A 21,526-nucleotide genomic window follows, 5' to 3' on the forward strand; every position below is an offset into this window, starting at 1 on the left:
TCCTCTTTCAGCCTGTCGCCCTGCAGCCTTTCGCCCTGCTCCTCCTCCTGCAGCCTGTCGCCCTGCTCCTCCTCCTTCAGCCTGTCGCCCTGCTCCTCCTCCTGCAGCCTGTCGCCCTGCTCCTCCTCCTGCAGCCTGTCGCCCTGCAGCCTGTCGCCCTGCTCCTCCTCCTTCAGCCTGTCGCCCTGCTCCTCCTCCTGCAGCCTGTCGCCCTGCTCCTCCTCCTTCAGCCTGTCGCCCTGCTCCTCCTCCTGCAGCCTGTCGCCCTGCTCCTCCTCCTGCAGCCTGTCGCCCTGCTCCTCCTCCTGTCGTCCTGTCTCACTCTCTGCGTCCTGTCTTCGGTCTGGAGGCTCCAGAGTCTCCTGGCAGTCGTAGAAGTCGTCCTCGTCGTCCTGCTCTCTGGGTTTCAAAGCTACTCGGCTCATGTTGAAGGCTGAAAACATAAAATCAATAACAGTGATCAGAAGCTGCTGCTGTCGTCTGTTTTCATCTTCAGGCTTCATAAAACTGCAGAGTCACTCAACTTTTATCATGTTTGTGCTGCAGCCGTTTAAATATTAATAAACCAGAACTTTAAGGAAACAGAGCAGAACTTTAGTGTGTTACACACACACACGCGCGCACGCACGCACGCACACACGCACACATGCACACACACAAACACACACACACACATGCACACACACAAACACACACACACACACATGCACACACACAAACACACACACACACATGCACACTCACAAACACACACACACACACATGCACACACACACCAGCTGCCATATTTACTTTTCTACTGTTTCAGATTCAATATTTATTGATAAAGTTTAAAATCACAACAAGTCATCAGATCCAGACTGAACTCTTTCATTGATCTGTTATGTTACATATTGATTAATGTCTGAATCTCATCAATAATCAGAGTATCGATACTGATTTCCTGACGATATATTGATCCTGTTGGAAATATTTTGGTTACAATAACAACATGAAAGAGATTTTTCAGAGAACTAATGCTGCAAATTGAAGGAATCGTCAACCTGCATTATTATTATTATTATTATTATTATTAATTTCCTTTATTTTAATTGTTGGGATCATGTGCGGTTATTAAACATGAATGTTGTCATTCGATGCAGCAGAGTTAGCTTTTAGCTTTTAGCTTATCTGCAGAACCTCACAATTAAAACACATAAACACAATAAACACAAAGGATGTAAAATAATACAGAATAAATATTACAAAGTTACACAACAGCTCATCACTCACAACCAGAACAGTTCATCAATACTTTTCAATTAAAATCAAGAATATTTGTGTTCATCAGAACCATCAGTGTTTACAGAGCTGAGCTCAGCTGCAGCTCTTCATCATCATCATCATCAGGACGATGAAGAGCTGCAGCTCATCATCATCATCATCAGCAGCAGCAGCAGGACGATGAAGAGCTGCAGCTCATCATCATCATCATCATCATCATCATCAGCAGTATCTGCAGGACGCAGTGGTTCCTTTAATATTTCACATCCATACACTTAATGCTTCTTGATTGTTTAAGAGGTTTTCTGGTTGTTTCTCCAACATGTGATCAATAACACATCTGAGAAACAATCATAGCTGCATAAATATCAATCAATATAATCAATATCAATCAATATCTGCAGTGTTCAGACACACAGTTTCTCTAACGAGGTTCAAACTTCATGTTCACAGGAAAACACATTTATTAGAAGATCAATCTCTATGAATCGATATCTGATCATTTGGATGAAGAATCATTCCAATCAGAAGATTATCAATAATGTTGATCAGGTGTCATATTAACTCTTCACTTTTCCTGCTTATCTTTTATGATTTATTAAAAACTTTTACAAACAATAAAACTATTAAAAATGAGAAATTAAAATAAATAAACTGTAAATATATAAAATATATAAAAAACAACAATGAACACAGTTAAAGAGGATCAATTAACAGATCTGGTCTTCAATTTAAATTAAAGGTTAATAAATTAATATAAAACATTAAATATTAACATTAAATATTCAGGTCGTTTAACTGTCCCAGTGTGACGTCACAGCAGTGACGTCACAGCGCGCAGCAGCCTTTAATCAGCTTTTTTTAATCATTATTTCTTCTTGTAGTTATTGTTTGAATGTGAGCTCGTGGAGCTGCTGTTTGCTAGTGTGCTGCTAATCAATAATACTTATTAATCATTATTATTATTATTATTATTATTGTTATTATTATGGGCTGGATGGGGGGGGGGGGGGGTAGAAATGTCTCATAACTTTGCTGCTGTGACACAAATATTAATAAATATGTTGAGTTCATCAATAACCTGACACATTGATCTGGTCAGCAGTTTAAACGCAGCTAACAAGCTGCTAACTGCTAAGCTAACAGCTAACAGCTAAGCTAACACGCAGCCGCGGACTGTAAGAATGTTGTCAGCCGCCTGTTACGTCACAGATGGGTGTGATGTCATCGGTCTGACGGTTAACCGGAGATTAACGTAATAAAAACGTTAAAACAACCGGTTTGGCTTCTTACCTGCTAACAGCGGTTAACCTGCCGAGGACTGACCACTTCCGGGACGATGACCCGCTTCTTCTTCTTCTTCTTCTTCCGTTGTTACCGCTGACCCGGCTCCGCTCCGGGTCCGCTCCAGGTCCGGGTCTCTGTCAGAACCAGCTGCTGTTTGGACTTCAACACAATCAAAGGCAAACGTGTTTCCAGAGCTTTCACCGGGAGAGTCAGGCTTCTTCTTCTTCTGCTGCTGCTGCTTCTTCTTCTTCTTCTGGTGATATTTGCGGCAGTGACGCAGCGGCGGCGCCTCTACAGGTCATTTATAGAATCACACTGAATGAGTTGCGTTTTTTCTGTCCTTTATTTATTCAGTCATCATAAAGCAGACCTTTTAGATACTCACCAGTCCGTCCAGTGGTTCATTTCATTCTTAAACTGGTGGATACTGGGTTTCCTGTCAGACCAGTTGTATTTATGAATAGAAAAAGATTTAAAGTAAAGGCAGATCTTCATCGTAAAGAACACACACGAATCACAAAGATCGTTTCTATACTTTCATAGAAAGTGTTTTTTTTTGGATAAATTACATCTATAATTTTAAAATACACATCACTAACTTCACTGTTGTAAATATTTATTATAGTTTGTCCAGTTAATGTTTATAAAGTGTTTATTCCAACAGTGTTGAAGCTGCAGCGTATCATCAACTGATCACATTTGTTCCTTTATATTGATGCCATTTAATATTAATTTATAATTAACTTTAGTCTCTGATCAAAGATGTGGGCCGATAATTATACATCATTATTAATTAATGAAGGTTATTGGCCTCCAGTTATCAACCAATAACTGATCTTTACTGGGTTAAACTTTAACTTCCCTAAAAACGTACAATAAGACTCAGAAATATGATCTGTTGATAAATACCTGCAGATTTATTATCTTTCATATGACAAACGTTCACTGGTTCACCTGACGAGTCTTTATGGTGTCCATTGTTTTCTTTCCTAGCTGACTTCAGTGTTTGTGTCTCGTCTCACCTGACTGAGCGTCACTCATCATCATCATCATCACCATCATCACCATCATCATCATCATCATCATCATCATCACCATCATCATCATCATCATCATCACCATCATCATCACCATCATCATCATCATCGTCACCATCATCATCACCATCATCATCATAATCATCACCATCATCATCACCATCATCACTATCATCATCACCATCATCATCACCATCATCATCATCATCGTCACCATCATCATCACCATCATCATCATAATCATCACCATCATCATCACCATCATCACTATCATCATCACCATCATCATCACCATCATCACCATCATCGTCACCATCATCATCATCATCGTCACCATCATCATCATCATCATCACCATCATCATCACCATCATCATCATCATCGTCACCATCATCATCATCATCATCACCATCATCACTATCATCATCACCATCATCATCACCATCATCATCATCATCATCATCGTCATTGTCAACTCTGCAGCTGCATGAGTCTGTTGGCCCCGCCCCCTCAGCTGTCAATCACTCTGAGGAGGAAACACACACTTTCAGTGGTCACAGTGTGTGTGTCTGTGTGTGTGTGTGTGTGTGTGTGTGTGTGTGTGTGTGTGTGTGTGTGTAACACACTAAAGTTCTGGTTTATTAATATTTAAACGGCTGCAGCACAAACATGATAAAAGTTGAGTGACTCTGCAGTTTGATGAAGCCTGAAGATGAAAACAGACGACAGCAGCAGCTTCTGATCACTGTTATTGATTTTATGTTTTCAGCCTTCAACATGAGCAGAGTAGCTTTGAAACCCAGAGAGCAGGACGACGAGGACGACTTCTACGACTGCCAGGAGACTCTGGAGCCTCCAGACCGAAGACAGGACGCAGAGAGTGAGACAGGACGACAGGAGGAGGAGCAGGGCGACAGGCTGAAGGAGGAGGAGCAGGGCGACAGGCTGAAGGAGGAGGAGCAGGGCGACAGGCTGCAGGAGGAGGAGCAGAGCAACATCCTCACAAACCAGAGCGACGTCCTCATCAACCAGAGCGACGTCCTCACAAACCAGAGTGACGTCCTCATGAACCAGAGTGACGTCCTCACAAACCAGAGAGACGTCCTCACAAACCAGAGCGACGTCCTCACAAACCAGAGTGACGTCCTCATGAACCAGAGCTACGTCCTCATGAACCAGAGTGACGTCCTCACAAACCAGAGCAACGTCCTCACAAACCAGAGCGACGTCCTCATGAACCAGAGCGACGTCCTCACAAACCAGAGCGACGTCCTCATGAACCAGAGTGACATCCTCACAAAGCAGAGAGACGTCCTCACAAACCAGAGTGACGTCCTCATGAACCAGAGTGACATCCTCACAAACCAGAGAGACGTCCTCACAAACCAGAGCGACGTCCTCACAAACCAGAGCGACGTCCTCACAAACCAGAGTGACGTCCTCATGAACCAGAGTGACATCCTCACAAACCAGAGAGACGTCCTCACAAACCAGAGAGACGTCCTCACAAACCAGAGCGACGTCCTAACAAACCAGAGTGACGTCCTCACAAACCAGAGTGACGTCCTCATGAACCAGAGCTACGTCCTAACAAACCAGAGTGACATCCTCATGAACCAGAGTGACGTCCTCACGAACCAGAGAGACGTCCTCACAGACCAGAGTGACGTCCTCACAAACCAGAGAGACGTCCTCGCAAACCAGAGTGACGTCCTAACAAACCAGAGCGACGTCCTCATGAACCAGAGCGACGTCCTCACAAACCAGAGTGACGTCCTAACAAACCAGAGCGACGTCCTCACGAACCAGAGCGACGTCCTAACAAACCAGAGCGACGTCCTCACAAACCAGAGTGACGTCCTCACAAACCAGAGCGCCGTCCTCACAAACCAGAGTGACGTCCTCATGAACCAGAGCGACGTCCTAACAAACCAGAGTGACGTCCTCACAAACCAGAGCGACGTCCTAACAAACCAGAGCGACATCCTAACAAACCAGAGTGACGTCCTCATGAACCAGAGCGACGTCCTAACAAACCAGAGCGACGTCCTAACAAACCAGAGCGACGTCCTCATGAACCAGAGTGACGTCCTCACAAACCAGAGCGACGTCCTCACAAACCAGAGCGACGTCCTAACAAACCAGAGTGATGTCCTAACAAACCAGACTGATGTCCTAACAAACCAGAGTGACGTCCTCACAAACCAGAGCGACGTCCTCATGAACCAGAGCGACGTCCTCATGAACCAGAGTGACGTCCTCACAAACCAGAGTGATGTCCTCATGAACCAGAGTGACGTCCTCATGAACCAGAGTGACGTCCTCACAAACCAGAGCGACGTCCTCATGAACCAGAGTGACGTCCTCACAAACCAGAGCGACGTCCTCACAAACCAGAGCGACGTCCTCACAAACCAGACTGATGTCCTAACAAACCAGAGTGATGTCCTAACAAACCAGAGTGACGTCCTCATGAACCAGAGCGACGTCCTAACAAACCAGAGCGACGTCCTCACGAACCAGAGCGACGTCCTCATGAACCAGAGTGACGTCCTCATGAACCAGAGTGACGTCCTCATGAACCAGAGTGACGTCCTCACAAACCAGAGTGACGTCCTCACAAACCAGAGCGACGTCCTCACAAACCAGAGCGACGTCCTCATGAACCAGAGTGACGTCCTTACAAACCAGAGCGACGTCCTCACAAACCAGAGTGACGTCCTCATGAACCAGAGTGACGTCCTCACAAACCAGAGTGACGTCCTCACAAACCAGGGAGACGTCCTCATGAACCAGAGTGATGTCCTAACAAACCAGAGCGACGTCCTAACAAACCAGAGCGACGTCCTCACAAACCAGAGCGACGTCCTCACAACCCAGAGTGATGTCCTAACAAACCAGAGTGATGTCCTAACAAACCAGAGTGATGTCCTAACAAACCAGAGTGACGTCCTCACAAACCAGAGCGACGTCCTCACAAACCAGGGAGACGTCCTCATGAACCAGAGTGATGTCCTAACAAACCAGAGCGACGTCCTCACAAACCAGAGCGACGTCCTCATGAACCAGAGCGACGTCCTCACAAACCAGAGTGATGTCCTAACAAACCAGAGCGACGTCCTAACAAACCAGAGCGACGTCCTCATGAACCAGAGTGACCTCCTAACAAACCAGAGCGACGTCCTAACAAACCAGAGTGACGTCCTCATGAACCAGAGTGACGTCCTCACAAACCAGAGTGACGTCCTCACAAACCAGAGAGACGTCCTCATGAACCAGAGAGACGTCCTCACAAACCAGAGCGACGTCCTCATGAACCAGAGTGACTTCCTCACAAACCAGAGTGACGTCCTCACAAACCAGAGCGACGTCCTCATGAACCAGAGTGACGTCCTCACAAACCAGAGTGACATCCTCAAGAACCAGAGTGACGTCCTCACAAACCAGAGTGACGTCCTCACAAACCAGAGAGACGTCCTCAGGAACCAGAGTGATGTCCTCACAAACCAGAGCGACATCCTCAAGAACCAGAGTGATGTCCTCACAAACCAGAGTGACGTCCTCACAAACCAGAGAGACGTCCTCATGAACCAGAGTGACATCCTCACGAACCAGAGAGACGTCCTCACAAACCAGAGCGACGTCCTCACAAACCAGAGTGATGTCCTAACAAACCAGAGCGACGTCCTCACAAACCAGAGCGACGTCCTAACAAACCAGAGTGACGTCCTCACAAACCAGAGTGACGTCCTCAAGAACCAGAGTGACGTCCTCACAAACCAGAGTGACGTCCTCACAAACCAGAGAGACGTCCTCATGAACCAGAGTGACGTCCTCACAAACCAGAGTGACGTCCTCACAAACCAGAGCGATGTCCTCATGAACCAGAGCAACGTCCTAACAAACCAGAGTGACGTCCTAACAAACCAGAGTGATGTCCTAACAAACCAGAGCGACGTCCTCATGAACCAGAGCGACGTCCTCACAAACCAGAGTGATGTCCTAACAAACCAGAGCGACGTCCTAACAAACCAGAGCGACGTCCTCATGAACCAGAGCGAACTCCTAACAAACCAGAGTGATGTCCTCATGAACCAGAGCGACCTCCTCACAAACCAGAGCGACGTCCTCATGAACCAGAGTGACCTCCTCACAAACCAGAGCGACGTCCTCATGAACCAGAGTGACCTCCTAACAAACCAGAGTGATGTCCTCATGAACCAGAGCGACCTCCTAACAAACCAGAGCGACGTCCTCATGAACCAGAGCGACCTCCTCACAAACCAGAGCGACGTCCTCATGAACCAGAGTGACGTCCTCACAAACCAGAGTGACGTCCTCACAAACCAGAGCGACGTCCTAACAAACCAGAGTGACGTCCTAACAAACCAGAGTGATGTCCTAACAAACCAGAGTGATGTCCTAACAAACCAGAGCGACGTCCTCATGAACCAGAGCGACGTCCTAACAAACCAGAGCGACGTCCTCATGAACCAGAGTGACCTCCTCACAAACCAGAGCGACGTCCTCATGAACCAGAGCGATGTCCTCATGAACCAGAGTGACCTCCTCACAAACCAGAGCGACGTCCTCATGAACCAGAGTGACCTCCTCACAAACCAGAGCGACGTCCTCATGAATCAGAGCGACCTCCTAACAAACCAGAGCGACGTCCTCATGAACCAGAGCGACCTCCTCACAAACCAGAGCGACGTCCTCATGAACCAGAGTGACGTCCTCACAAACCAGAGTGACGTCCTCACAAACCAGAGTGACGTCCTCACAAACCAGAGCGACGTCCTCATGAACCAGTTACGTCCTCACAAACCAGAGCGACGTCCTCACAAACCAGAGTGACGTCCTCACAAACCAGAGCGACGTCCTCACAAACCAGAGCAATGTCCTCATGAACCAGTTACGTCCTCACAAACCAGAGCGACGTCCTCATGAACCAGTTACGTCCTCACAAACCAGAGCGACGTCCTCATGAACCAGTTACGTCCTCACAAACCAGAGCGACGTCCTCATGAACCAGTTACGTCCTCACAAACCAGAGCGACATCCTCATGAACCAGTTACGTCCTCACAAACCAGAGCAACGTCCTCATGAACCAGTTACGTCCTCACAAACCAGAGCGACGTCCTCATGAACCAGTTACATCCTAACAAACCAGAGCGACGTCCTCATGAACCAGAGTGACCTCCTCACAAACCAGAGCGACGTCCTCATGAACCAGAGCGATGTCCTCATGAACCAGAGCGACGTCCTCACAAACCAGAGCGACGTCCTCATGAACCAGAGTGACCTCCTCACAAACCAGAGCGACGTCCTCATGAACCAGTTACATCCTAACAAACCAGAGCGACGTCCTCATGAACCAGAGTGACCTCCTCACAAACCAGAGCGACGTCCTCATGAACCAGAGTGACCTCCTCACAAACCAGAGCGACGTCCTCATGAACCAGAGCGACCTCCTAACAAACCAGAGCGACGTCCTCATGAACCAGAGCGACCTCCTCACAAACCAGAGCGACGTCCTCATGAACCAGAGTGACGTCCTCACAAACCAGAGTGACGTCCTCACAAACCAGAGTGACGTCCTCACAAACCAGAGCGACGTCCTCATGAACCAGTTACGTCCTCACAAACCAGAGCGACGTCCTCACAAACCAGAGTGACGTCCTCACAAACCAGAGCGACGTCCTCACAAACCAGAGCAACGTCCTCATGAACCAGTTACGTCCTCACAAACCAGAGCGACGTCCTCATGAACCAGTTACGTCCTCACAAACCAGAGCGACGTCCTCATGAACCAGTTACATCCTCACAAACCAGAGCGACGTCCTCATGAACCAGTTACGTCCTCACAAACCAGAGCGACGTCCTCATGAACCAGTTACGTCCTCACAAACCAGAGCAACGTCCTCATGAACCAGTTACGTCCTCACAAACCAGAGCGACGTCCTCATGAACCAGTTACATCCTAACAAACCAGAGCGACGTCCTCATGAACCAGAGTGACCTCCTCACAAACCAGAGCGACGTCCTCATGAACCAGAGCGATGTCCTCATGAACCAGAGTGACCTCCTCACAAACCAGAGCGACGTCCTCATGAACCAGAGTGACCTCCTCACAAACCAGAGCGACGTCCTCATGAACCAGAGCGACCTCCTAACAAACCAGAGCGACGTCCTCATGAACCAGAGCGACCTCCTCACAAACCAGAGCGACGTCCTCATGAACCAGAGTGACGTCCTCACAAACCAGAGTGACGTCCTCACAAACCAGAGTGACGTCCTCACAAACCAGAGCGACGTCCTCATGAACCAGTTACGTCCTCACAAACCAGAGCGACGTCCTCACAAACCAGAGTGACGTCCTCACAAACCAGAGCGACGTCCTCACAAACCAGAGCAACGTCCTCATGAACAAGTTACGTCCTCACAAACCAGAGCGACGTCCTCATGAACCAGTTACGTCCTCACAAACCAGAGCGACGTCCTCATGAACCAGTTACATCCTCACAAACCAGAGCGACGTCCTCATGAACCAGTTACGTCCTCACAAACCAGAGCGACGTCCTCATGAACCAGTTACATCCTCACAAACCAGAGCGACGTCCTCATGAACCAGTTACGTCCTCACAAACCAGAGCGACGTCCTCATGAACCAGTTACGTCCTCACAAACCAGAGCAACGTCCTCATGAACCAGTTACGTCCTCACAAACCAGAGCGACGTCCTCATGAACCAGTTACATCCTCACAAACCAGAGCGACATCCTCATAAACCAGAGCGACGTCCTCAAGAACCAGAGCGACGTCCTCAGACCAGGACTCTTGCTCTCAGCTTGTCTTTTAGCTCTGTAAAGAGACGTTCAGGTGTCAGGTCTGATGCTGTAAATCAGAGTTTTGGTCACATTTGCAGGTTTCTGAGCTCCAGTTTATTTTCTGTTTTGTGTTTCAGAGTCGACGGCAGCAGAGTTTAACACTGATGGAAAAAGGCAACAGTCAGTTTAAAGCTGGAAGTAAGTACAAACCAGTATATAAACCAGTATAACCAGCCAAATTCATGATTTTGTTACCAAGTTTGATTTTGAGTAATTATGCATAAATGTAATGCAATATGATGATGTGAAATAGATTCATTATGAACTACTGGAGTTGTGTTGATGTTAGAACATGAAGCGACACTGAAGCAGCAACTAGTGATTGAATCAGCTGGTTCATCAGCTCTCAGCTGTTCTTTAGTTTGTGGCCACACGTTTTATTGAAGTTTATTTTTATATCTTAATTTTCTACTTTGATATCAACCCTTCTGTGCGTCATCTGGTGAGAACAATTCGTTTGTGGAAAATAAGAAAAATAGTCTGAATGAGAAGAGAAAATAATTATGATAAAAGCAAAAATCAGTAGACAAGAAGGGAGCAATAAAAGTGCTTCACATCAAAGATAAAATGAACATAAAAACATGTAAATGTACATCGGATGGAAAATAACTTGATAATATTACTAAACATAAAGTGAAAATGCAACATAGGATGCTTACTTCAGTGGTAAGTTGACATTTAATAAGTGAAAACTCAGACATACAATCTATAAATCAGCGTCTGGGTCTCTGATAAGCATAACAGAAGCTTTCCCAACAGACACAGACTCGCCGTTGGTCTCGTTTCACTGAAATAAGCCTCTTTCAGTTGAACCCAGAATGTTTTCACACAGCTTTAACCTCACTGTGGGTCTGATCTGTGTCGAAGCTGCCCTGAAAATACCCCCTCAGTGCTGCCGTGTGGTTATATGGTTATTATTTATAATAACCGTATGATGTGTCGATACGTTACTGGAAACTGTGACGTGAACATCTGAATGATTGATAATCCTGCACCTTTACAACCATCTAATATCTAATGATCAATATTCTAAGTTTGTTTTATGACATATTGATACAGTGATTGATGTAAACATGTTGTAATGTGATTGTTGTGCAGCATCAGTGATCAGATGCTGGTGTGAATGACGCAGTTTGGTTTAAACTGGTTAAAAGTGTTTCCTGTCTGTGTTTCGGTCTCAGTTTGCTTCCCTGTGAAACATCGTGTGGTCTGATGGTCTCGTTTCCTTCTTCTTCTTCTCTGTTTCATCGTGTTTGTTTCATTCAATTCTAGTTTGTTGTCTTTGTCTCCGGCTGAATCCGTGTTTATCCTGGTTATTGTTGCGTCAGCAGACAGGTAGGTGGTGTGAGGGATTTATTGTGTCTAAGTATAACTTAATAGACAGCTGACGGTCGTCTGTACAGAGACGCCTGGTCGTAGAATCGACTGTCACTCTGTCAGGAGGTCATGAAGAGTTTGTTGATTGGTTCGGCTACGTGCTTTATTATTTTATTACCGTCTCTCTGTGTCTAATTCCTGCTAGGACATACTGTATTTAAGCTGAGACTGGTTGTCCGGCTGTACGAGTAGAGAAAGATTCATCACTCTGTGTTTTCATTCTTCAGACAACTTCAGATAAACACATTACTGCAGCTGCTGCAGGTCTTCTCTCTCTGTTTCTGTTTATTAGCAGCAGTAACCAGCGATCAGCAGCTTACACACAAACAGGAAGATAAACAACACATCACAGCAAAATAATAAACAACGATGTTTCAGAGGAAGAAACATCAGAATTAACGAGTTTGTGATGTGAATCTGATCTGAAACTGTAGATACTGATGTTAGATCAACAGATCATGAAACAAATTAAACTATAATTATTATATTGTTATTATGATTATTACTGTACTACTGCGTTAAAACCAAATGAAAACATCTACTAAACACCAATCAGCTGTGTGATCGATGAGTCTAAACTCCATCTATGGTCGTCTCGTTAGCGCAGGTAGTCGTTGTGTGTGTGTGTGTGTGATGTGCTGTTGTGTGTTTCGATTGTGGATGTAAATTAGCATCAAGCTAACTCTGATGTCCCGATCAATAAATACAATCAAAGCAGGTCTGAGGTTCAGTTCATCTGTTCGTCTTATTATGTTTTTAGTCAACGATGCTGTTAAAGTGTTTTATATCAACATTTTAACTTTTATAAAGTGTCTTTGAGAACCATGAAAACCGCTCAATAAATACAATGTTTAATTATTATTATTATTATTATTATTATTATTATTATTATTATTATTGTTATTATTATTGTTATTATTATTATTGTTATTATTATGTCCTGGTTAGATAATTCAGAATGGAAGATAAAGATTTATAAAGTAGCAGAGTTACAGAAACACACACACACACACACACACTGTAACCACTGAAAGTGTGTGTTTCCTCCTCAGAGTGATTGACAGCTGAGGGGGCGGGGCCAACAGACTCATGCAGCTGCAGAGTTGATGATGACGATGATGATGATGATGATGATGATGATGGTGATGGTGATGATGATGAAGAGTGACGCTCAGTCAGGTGAGACGAGACACAAACACTGAAGTCAGCTAGGACTCCCAGGATGCATTTCACTAACTATCATCCAATCACAGAGCTTTAAAGGTTACTAACCAGTTGACAGTCGTTGTTGTTGTTAGATGCAGCAGCTGAGCATCATGGGTAATGTAGTATTTACAGGCAGAACATCAACCTCCATGTTGTCATCACGACCTTCAATGAAATGTTTTATGGATCAGAAGATGAATTGATCAGTTAACTGAGAAAATGATCAGTGGATGGATGTTTATCGGAAACTCTCACTTCACTGCTCTTTTTACTGTCTTTGTTTCCGTGGTAACAGTGAGGGAGGTCATGTGATGAGTTAACTGATGTGTGTGTATGTGTGTGTGTGTGTGTGACCTTTGACCCCAGCTGCCTCTGCAGAGGTGCTGCCAGTGTCTGCAGTCAGCGGGAAGGAGGTGGTGCTGACCTCTGACCTGCAGAAGGGAAAGATAGAGGCCATAAGTCACGTCAACTGGGACCACAACAACGAGCGGCTGCTGAAGAAAAACAAAACCACATGTGACCACGGACGCTGCGACCTGCAGAAGGACGGCTCGCTGAGGTTCAACCGCGTTCAGGCTGAAGACGCAGGAAACTATAGCGTGGAGGCGTTTGACAACACAGGGCAGTGTCTGCTGAAGAAACGCTTCCTGCTCACTGTGGAAGGTCAGAAGTACACACTACTGTACTGTAGTACACACTACTGTACTACAGTACACACTACTGTACTGTAGTACACACTACTGTACTGTAGTACACACTACTGTACTACAGTACACACTACTGTACTGTAGTACACACTACTGTACTGTAGTACACACTATTATACAGTAGTACACACTATTATACAGTAGTACACACTATTGTACATTAGTACACACTATTATACAGTAGTACACACTAGTCTACTGTAGTGTGTACTACTGTCCTTTAGTAGAAATAGTAAAAGTATTCGTTCTCCTGCTTTAAAGCTTTACAGGTTTCAGTGTTTGAGTTTTATTTATTATTTATATATATTTTATATTATTATTTATTCCAGCTGTTGTTTATAAACAGTTTATTTATTATTTATATATATTTTATATTATTATTTATTCTAGCTGTTGTTTATAAACAGTTTATTTATTATTTATATATATTTTATATTACTATTTATTCCAGCTGTTGTTTATAAACAGTTTATTTATTATTTATATATACTTTATATTACTATTTATTCCAGCTGTTGTTTATAAACAGTCAGCTGGTTCAGTCCGACGTGTTTTTCATGTGAATGTTTGTATGAAAAACAAACAAACAAAGTAAACATCAGTGTGACGTAACGCAGGAAGTATGAAAATCTCAGATGAGAATATATTTGCAACGTACTGCTGAATGTATCAATAACTGTCACTTCTGATAAATGATGATAATATTCTGACCGTCAGCAGCAGTCGTCCAGGTCAAAGGTCGATCAGCTGATCAGCTGATCCTGATCAGCCCGTCGATCAGCTGATCAGCAGCAGTGATGAATCTCTGAGTGTTTGCTGTGTGTCAGCAGATGTCAGCAGCAGCAGCAGCAGCAGCAGCAGCAGCAGCAGCAGCGGTTTGCTGTCGACTGTGTCGGTTTGCTTCCTCCTGATGTTTCTGCTGCTGATCTTCATCACCGTCTTCATCCTGAGGAGGAGGAGGAGCCAGAGGATGAGGACTGCAGGTACAGCAGCCAATCAGAGACAGTCTGAGCTCTGACATGAGCAAGAGGTTCATCTATAATCTCTGCAGATTAATATTAATACAACATTATGAATTCAGTTCATTTCTATTTTTATTTATAAAACATCAAATCCCAACAGACGTTATCTCAGGACTCTAGGTGGCGCCGTCTGGAGGGAAAGGAGGGAGACACAGAGAAGCATAATAATAACAAAAACAACAACAACAACAACAATAGATACATGACTAGCAACAACAAACAGCAGCAAGGCCAGAGCCTGCATCCCAGATGCAGAGGAGGAGGAGGAGAGAGGAGCCCAGTGCATCATGGGAAGTCCCCCAGCAGTCTAGGCCTATAGCAGCATAACTAAGGGCTGATCCAAGGCGAGCCTGGTCGGCCCTAACTATAAGCTTTATCAAAAAGGAAAGTTTGAAGCCTACTCTTAAACATAGAGAGGGTGTCTGCACCCCGGACCCAATCTGGTAGATGGTTCCATAGGAGAGGAGCCTGATAGCTGATAAATATAATTGGGTGTCATCTGCATAACAATGAACATTTATGGAGTGTTTCCTAATAATATTACCTAAAGGAAGCATATACAAGGTGAATAGAATTGGTCCAAGTACAGAACCTTGTGGAACTCCGTGTCTAACTTTTGCCTTCATGGAGGATTCATCATTAACATGTACAAACTGAAATCAGTCTGATAAATAGGACTTAAACCAGCTTAATGCAGTTCCTTTAATGCCAATTAAATGTTCCAGTCTCTGCAAAAGGATTTGATGGTCAATTGTGTCAAATGCAGCACTAAGATCTAACAGGACAAGTATAGAGACAAATCCTTTGTCCGATGCAGTTAGGAGGTCATTAGTGACTTTCAACAGTGCTGTCTCTGTGCTATGATGCCTCTAAATCCTGACTGAAAATCCTCAAATAAACTATTGTTATGTAGAAAGTCACATAACTGATTAGAGACTGCTTTCTCAAGGATCTTAGAGAGAAATGGAAGGTTAGATATAGGTCTATAATTGGCTAAAACACCTGAATCAAGAGTAGGCTTCTTAAGAAGAGGTTTAATTACAGCTACTTTAAAGGACTGTGGTACATAGCCTGTTACTAAAGACAGATTGATCATATCTAGTAAAGAAGTGCTCACTAAGGGTAAGGCTTCCATGTGATTAATCTGATCTCCTGCTGCAGGACCCACGGAGGAAAATGTTTACATGACGATGCACAGTCACCATGGCAACAACAAGAAAGAGGAGGAGTGTGATTATGGTACACACACACACACACACACACACACACACACACACACACACATGCTAACATGCTAACATGCTCTACTCTCTACAGTTCCCTGTGATCCTGCCGTTTCCAAGGAAACACCAATCACACAGCAGCCGTCAGTGGATGCAGAAGACATCTACGTGTGACGACCAATCAGAGCTCATCTTGTTGTCCGTGTGCTGCGTCTGTCTGAACACCGACTCACCTTTACTCTGCCTTCACCGACTCACCTGCTCTGCATTTTTCAATCCTTTGTTTTTATAAAAATACAATAAACTTGGCATGTCGCCGCTGTAATCTTTTCAAATGTTTAGTTTCAGCCCAAACATTGATTATTGATTGAATGATTGATAAATACCATGTTCCTTCAGCTCTCAGTTATGTGATGTTTTAATGTTTTAAATGGGTAGATTTGATGCAGCAGCTTCTCTCATCACTCTGTTGGGCCTCAAACCGCGAGGTCACACAGAGAAGGCCTTCGTGTACCCGCTGAGGTCCGACCACGCGGTGCTCTTTCCTTTGTTTCCTCCGAGACAAAGCAACAGCGCCACAACGCTGCTAACAGACAATCCCTCCCTCCTTGACTTTAATTTGATCCATAATAACAGTTCAACACATTTATATTTTACATCATTTATCCTCATTTACATTCAGTCACATGTGAGGCTGAAAATTCCTGAGCGTCGGGTTTGATATGAGTTACATCATTTCCATTTTCCCTGAAACATTTAGCCAAATACATATTTTCCAGTGTTCAAAAGACACTCTGATCATATTCTGGGTTATTAAATAATGAATTCACTATCAGAATATCAAACAATACAGATGCAAATAATCAATAAATAATATAAACGCATTCTGTGAGTAGAAATGGTTCCTGTGCCTCTGAGCAGGACACAGTATAAATGCAGAATGCAGGTTGTTATTTATGTTTGTTAAACAGGTAACAGCTGCAGAGAGGAAACAGCTGCTGCAGTGATAACTGTGAACATTTATTAGTATTAATCAGAAGTTTCTACAGCTGTTAAAACTGACTGACAGCTGATCAGCTGTGATCAGAAACGGACGTCGCTTCGGACCTCGACTGGTTATTTCTTTTCTACCATCTATTAACGTAGCCTTCCTCTCTCACCATGCGCCACAGAGATGTCCCTGTGACCCAGGGCTTCTGAAACAAACACCTGATGTAGACAGAGCAGCTCAGAAAACCTCATTCCACTCAGTCCTCCTTTACTCCTGGTCTATGGACCTGCCAATAAACTGCAAACAAAACAGAATTTATCTAAGCACTTGCTAATATGACAGACATTCAGGTACTGGTCCTGACCGAAACCTGGATCCGTCCAGAAAACACCGCTACTCCGGCTGCACACAGACCCCGTCCTGCTGGGTGCGGAGGCGGTACGGAGGTCCTCATCTCCAAACACTGGACATTCACTAAGCTTTCTCCACTAAACAACAACTCTTCCCCTAACCCCTAACCCCTAACCCTATCAGGGTCACTGCTTCTGTAAAGCTGGTTGTGGTTGTCATTCACCGTCCTCCAGGGTGTCAGCCGGGGAACGACACACCACTCCTCCACTCCGCTCACTGCAGACATGTTCACCTCGTTCTTTACTGGTAAGGTCTCTGCCATCAGTAACCAGTTCACTGAGCCTGACCAACCCAGTCTACAGCTGCCCACTAACCTCTGACCCAGGAGGAAGTCTCCAAACTTCTGCTGGACTCTCATCCCACTACCTGACAGTAGCAGTGAGTCAGTAAACCCAGGCTCGGTCCTTTCACTGGGTTCACTGGGTTCACTGGATTCACTGGGTTCACTGGATTCGCTGGGTTCACTGGGTCCACTGGATTCACTGGGTTCACTGGATTCACTGGGTCCACTGGGTCCACTGGGTTTACTGGATTCACTTGGTTCACTGGATTCACTAGATTCACTGGGTTTACTGGGTCCACTGGGTTTACTGGATTCACTGGGTTCACTGGATTCACTGGGTTCACTGGATTCACTGGGTTCACTGGATTCATTAGATTCACCGGGTTTACTGGGTCCACTGGGTTCACTGGACTCACTGGGTTCACTGGGTTCACTGGATTCACTGGATTCACTGGTTTCACTGAATCCACTGGGTTCACTGGGTTCACTGGATTCACTGAATCCACTGGGTTCACTGAATCCACTGGGTTCACTAGGTTCACTGGGTTCACTGGATTCACTGGATTCATTAGATTCACCGGGTTTACTGGGTCCACTGGGTTCACTGGACTCACTGGGTTCACTGGGTTCACTGGACTCACTGGGTTCACTGGGTTCACCGGATTCACTGGGTTCACTGGACTCACTGGGTTCACTGAATCCACTGGGTTCACTGGGTTCACTGAATCCACTGGGTTCACTGAATCCACTGGGTTCACTGGATTCACTGGGTTTACTGGGTTCACTGAATTCACTGGGTTCACTGGATTCACTGGGTTTACTAGGTTCACTGAATTCACTGGGTTTACTGGGTTCACTGGATCCACTGGGTTCACTGGGTTCACTGGGTTCACTGGATTCACTGGGTTCACTGAATTCACTGGGTTTACTGGGTTTACTGGGTTTACTGGGTTTTCACAGCAGCAGCACTGACACAGAACCTCTGATTGATAAAAAAACCAAACAGCTGCAGGTTCATGTTCCTGTGAGAAAGTGGAGACGGAGGATAAAATGATGATCAGTGTGACTCTTCAGTGTTTTAATGCAGCACTGTTGACAGTCCGCTCACCTGCTGAGAGTTCCTCACAATGATTAAACATTTATTGAGACAATAAAACACCCAGAGATGCTCAGAGCGTTCTTAGTATAAAGAGTTCATTAAACTGCTTCATCAGATTCTTTCTCTATAAATGTGTTGAATCGTCTCTCCAGAACAACCAAAACCAACTCACATCTAGTCAGAACATTTATTTATTTACTCTTTAAACCAGCAGTGTCTGATTCTCCCACTAACATGTTAAATGTTTTCACCATATTTAACTTTAAATTACCAAAAGATAAACAACAATGTGCTGCAATCTGTTCGACCTTAAAACCCTCCAAAGCTCTGAGATCTTCAGCTCTGTTTCTGCTGGCAGTTCAACAAAATGTTATTGATTCACATTAAATATTTATTCTAGCACAACTTGTATTATAGATTGATTTATTGATCGATTGGCTGAACAGTTTGTAGAGACGTCTGTTCATTCATTGGACAGTTTTTATTGGTTTTGGTACCTTCAGACTAATTCTAATGTTGTTTTTCTTGTTTTAATGTTGCTTATCAATAACTGTATTTCCCAGCATGCCTCTGTGTCATGTGAGGTGGAGGGATTCATTATATTCCAGATGTTTTTATTGTTTATAATCTGATGTGTTGAATGAAACTCTGTTAATTCATTATAACATCGTGTTACTACAGATGAAGTTTATATTATTATATTGATTTATGAACATGATGTAGCAGCAGGATGATGTCAGCTGATTAACATGCTGCTTGTGTCTGTTTCCTTCTCTCAGTAATTAAGACATTTTAATTCTTATAATCACATCAGAGCAGCAAACACAGTCACAGCTGGGATGTTTCTATAATAAAATGTTTTCACATTCTGGATCAATACAAATAAATAGAGTTAAACATTGTGAGTAATTATTGTCGTCTCTCATTGATTCATTATTACTTTAGTGTTTATACTACACCTTTACACTGGCTCACTTCCCTTTATCATAACTGACAAACTGTTTTTATTCTCTTTGTTCAGCTTCCTTGTCTTTAACATATAAATGTAGATGTTAACATATTTACTGATTCTGATTCGTAGCCCTGAAACATGTTCATTCCACCACAAAACCCCAAATATAGGTTTTATTTTTTATCATCTCAGTTTATTCTCACATAAGAACAAACAGCAGCCAGTGTTTGGTGAAAACTGTGCTCTTATTTTGAAGGCAGGTGGACTTTACCTTAACAGGTCCAACCTGTTATTTACGTCTGTTCCTTCTGACAAACCAAAGACACGACAGGAATCAAAACAAGACCAATAACCAAGCAGAAACCCTGAGCCAAGAGTCTCCACCCACATACCAACCTCCACCTGTGATGTGTTGCATCTGATGTTTCTCACTCTGCCGTCAGAGACGACGGCCTGTCTGACGACTTCCTGCTGTTCATCATCGTCTCTTTAATCATTTCAACTCTGACAGTTATTGATGCTTTTACACCTGAAATAGTCAGAGAAGAGGAAGCAGGAAAGCTCTTCTTCAGATTTACTTCGGTGTCTGTAGGAGCCGATTCCTTCGTTTATATTCATTAATATTAGTTTGATATACTGGCCATTCTGTATGGTGTGTTTATTAATGCTGATTCTCCTCTGAAGGACACATGCTGCAGCCTCATGTTGTGGCTGACTGGAGAGCATGACGTCTTCAGAACTTGTGCAACTGTCTGCTGCTTATTTAGCATCTTTTGTTTATCACAATAGTTTTTCCATATGCAACTGTTGTAAAGACAACGAGCCGGTAAACAAATATCTTTATTTTGAGGCACATCTGGACATTCAGGGTTTTTTTTTTGTTTTGTTTGCACAAGTGTCTGTTAATCTCAGTCGACCCAAGAGTGACACACAATGCACAAACAGGTTTGAATGACTGGATACTGTGATCACTACAGCGTCTTTAAAGAGGCTTTTATCTCCAACATCTTCCACTTGAATATCAACAGTTCAATCGTACAAGTTTACTGTGTTCATAGAAGATGTGATGTCCTGATCAGATATGAGTTTCCTTTAAATCTCTATCTGTTCCTGGAACAGAACCTGCACTACTGCTGCTGTAAACATTGTTTTCTAACCAATAATGCTGCCATTAAAACACCTGAACCACGAAGGAGATCCGCCTCTGAAAGGTAAAGACCAGGAACACCACACAGGAGGCAAATTAAAGACCAAGTCATCTTCAGATTCACTGTGACATCAACATCTCAATATATGTGGAAAACGAGCCGTGTTGATGAGTTTCCTGTAAATCAGGGTTAAAGTTAACAGCCGTAAACAGAACCGTTCTGCTGCCTTCAGCCTCAGGTTTGAGTTACAAGGCAAATAATGTTGGCATGAAACTCCTGGACTGACCAGCTTAAAGGTAAAATGGCAAATCAAAGTTAATATTGAGATATGAAACAGGAAACATGTGGAAAATTCATCCAGCAGCTCAAAGATACGGAGAGATTTCTGCTGCAAAATCTGATTTACTGCAATAAAGTAAACAGATTAGACTTTATACTTGAAGTGGTTTTACTTTAACGGTCGACTATATTTATTTATTATTTATTATTATTTCATTAAACTCATTTTATAACAGAACGTTACTGTAATTTTAAGCCTGATGTTTTGTATTATAACAGTGTCAGAACATTTTTATAGGAAATTTGATTGTTTTTATAGGTGGAAATTGTTATTGTACCAGGAGATTCACT

General features: G+C 43.8%; 1 protein-coding gene and 1 long non-coding RNA gene across 3 annotated transcripts; one reads left to right on the forward strand and one right to left on the reverse strand.

Moving 5' to 3' along the window:
- Positions 1–251: 251 nt before the first annotated feature.
- LOC121909920 lies at positions 252–2,950 on the reverse strand. Its single transcript, XR_006099553.1, has 3 exons — positions 2,936–2,950; positions 2,557–2,841; positions 252–433 (listed from the first exon to the last, which is right to left on the reverse strand). It is a non-coding gene; the product is annotated as an uncharacterized LOC121909920 (long non-coding RNA).
- A 7,464-nt stretch (positions 2,951–10,414) lies between these two features.
- LOC121909918 lies at positions 10,415–16,347 on the forward strand. Of its 2 annotated transcripts, none has more exons than XM_042430776.1 (6): positions 10,415–10,615; positions 12,907–13,033; positions 13,427–13,723; positions 14,598–14,750; positions 15,951–16,028; positions 16,107–16,347. In XM_042430776.1, exons 2-6 carry the CDS (start codon positions 12,961–12,963, stop codon positions 16,184–16,186), a joined length of 681 nt encoding a protein of 226 aa, XP_042286710.1. In that variant the 5' UTR covers positions 10,415–10,615; positions 12,907–12,960; the 3' UTR covers positions 16,187–16,347. The 2 variants fall into 2 exon arrangements, with proteins under 2 accessions (XP_042286710.1, XP_042286709.1); XM_042430775.1 differs by lacking the exon at positions 10,415–10,615 and adding an exon at positions 11,515–11,812.
- Positions 16,348–21,526: the final 5,179 nt, after the last annotated feature.

The sequence above is a fragment of the Thunnus maccoyii genome, chromosome 13 (assembly GCF_910596095.1).
Source record: "Thunnus maccoyii chromosome 13, fThuMac1.1, whole genome shotgun sequence".
Lineage (NCBI taxonomy): Eukaryota > Metazoa > Chordata > Actinopteri > Scombriformes > Scombridae > Thunnus > Thunnus maccoyii.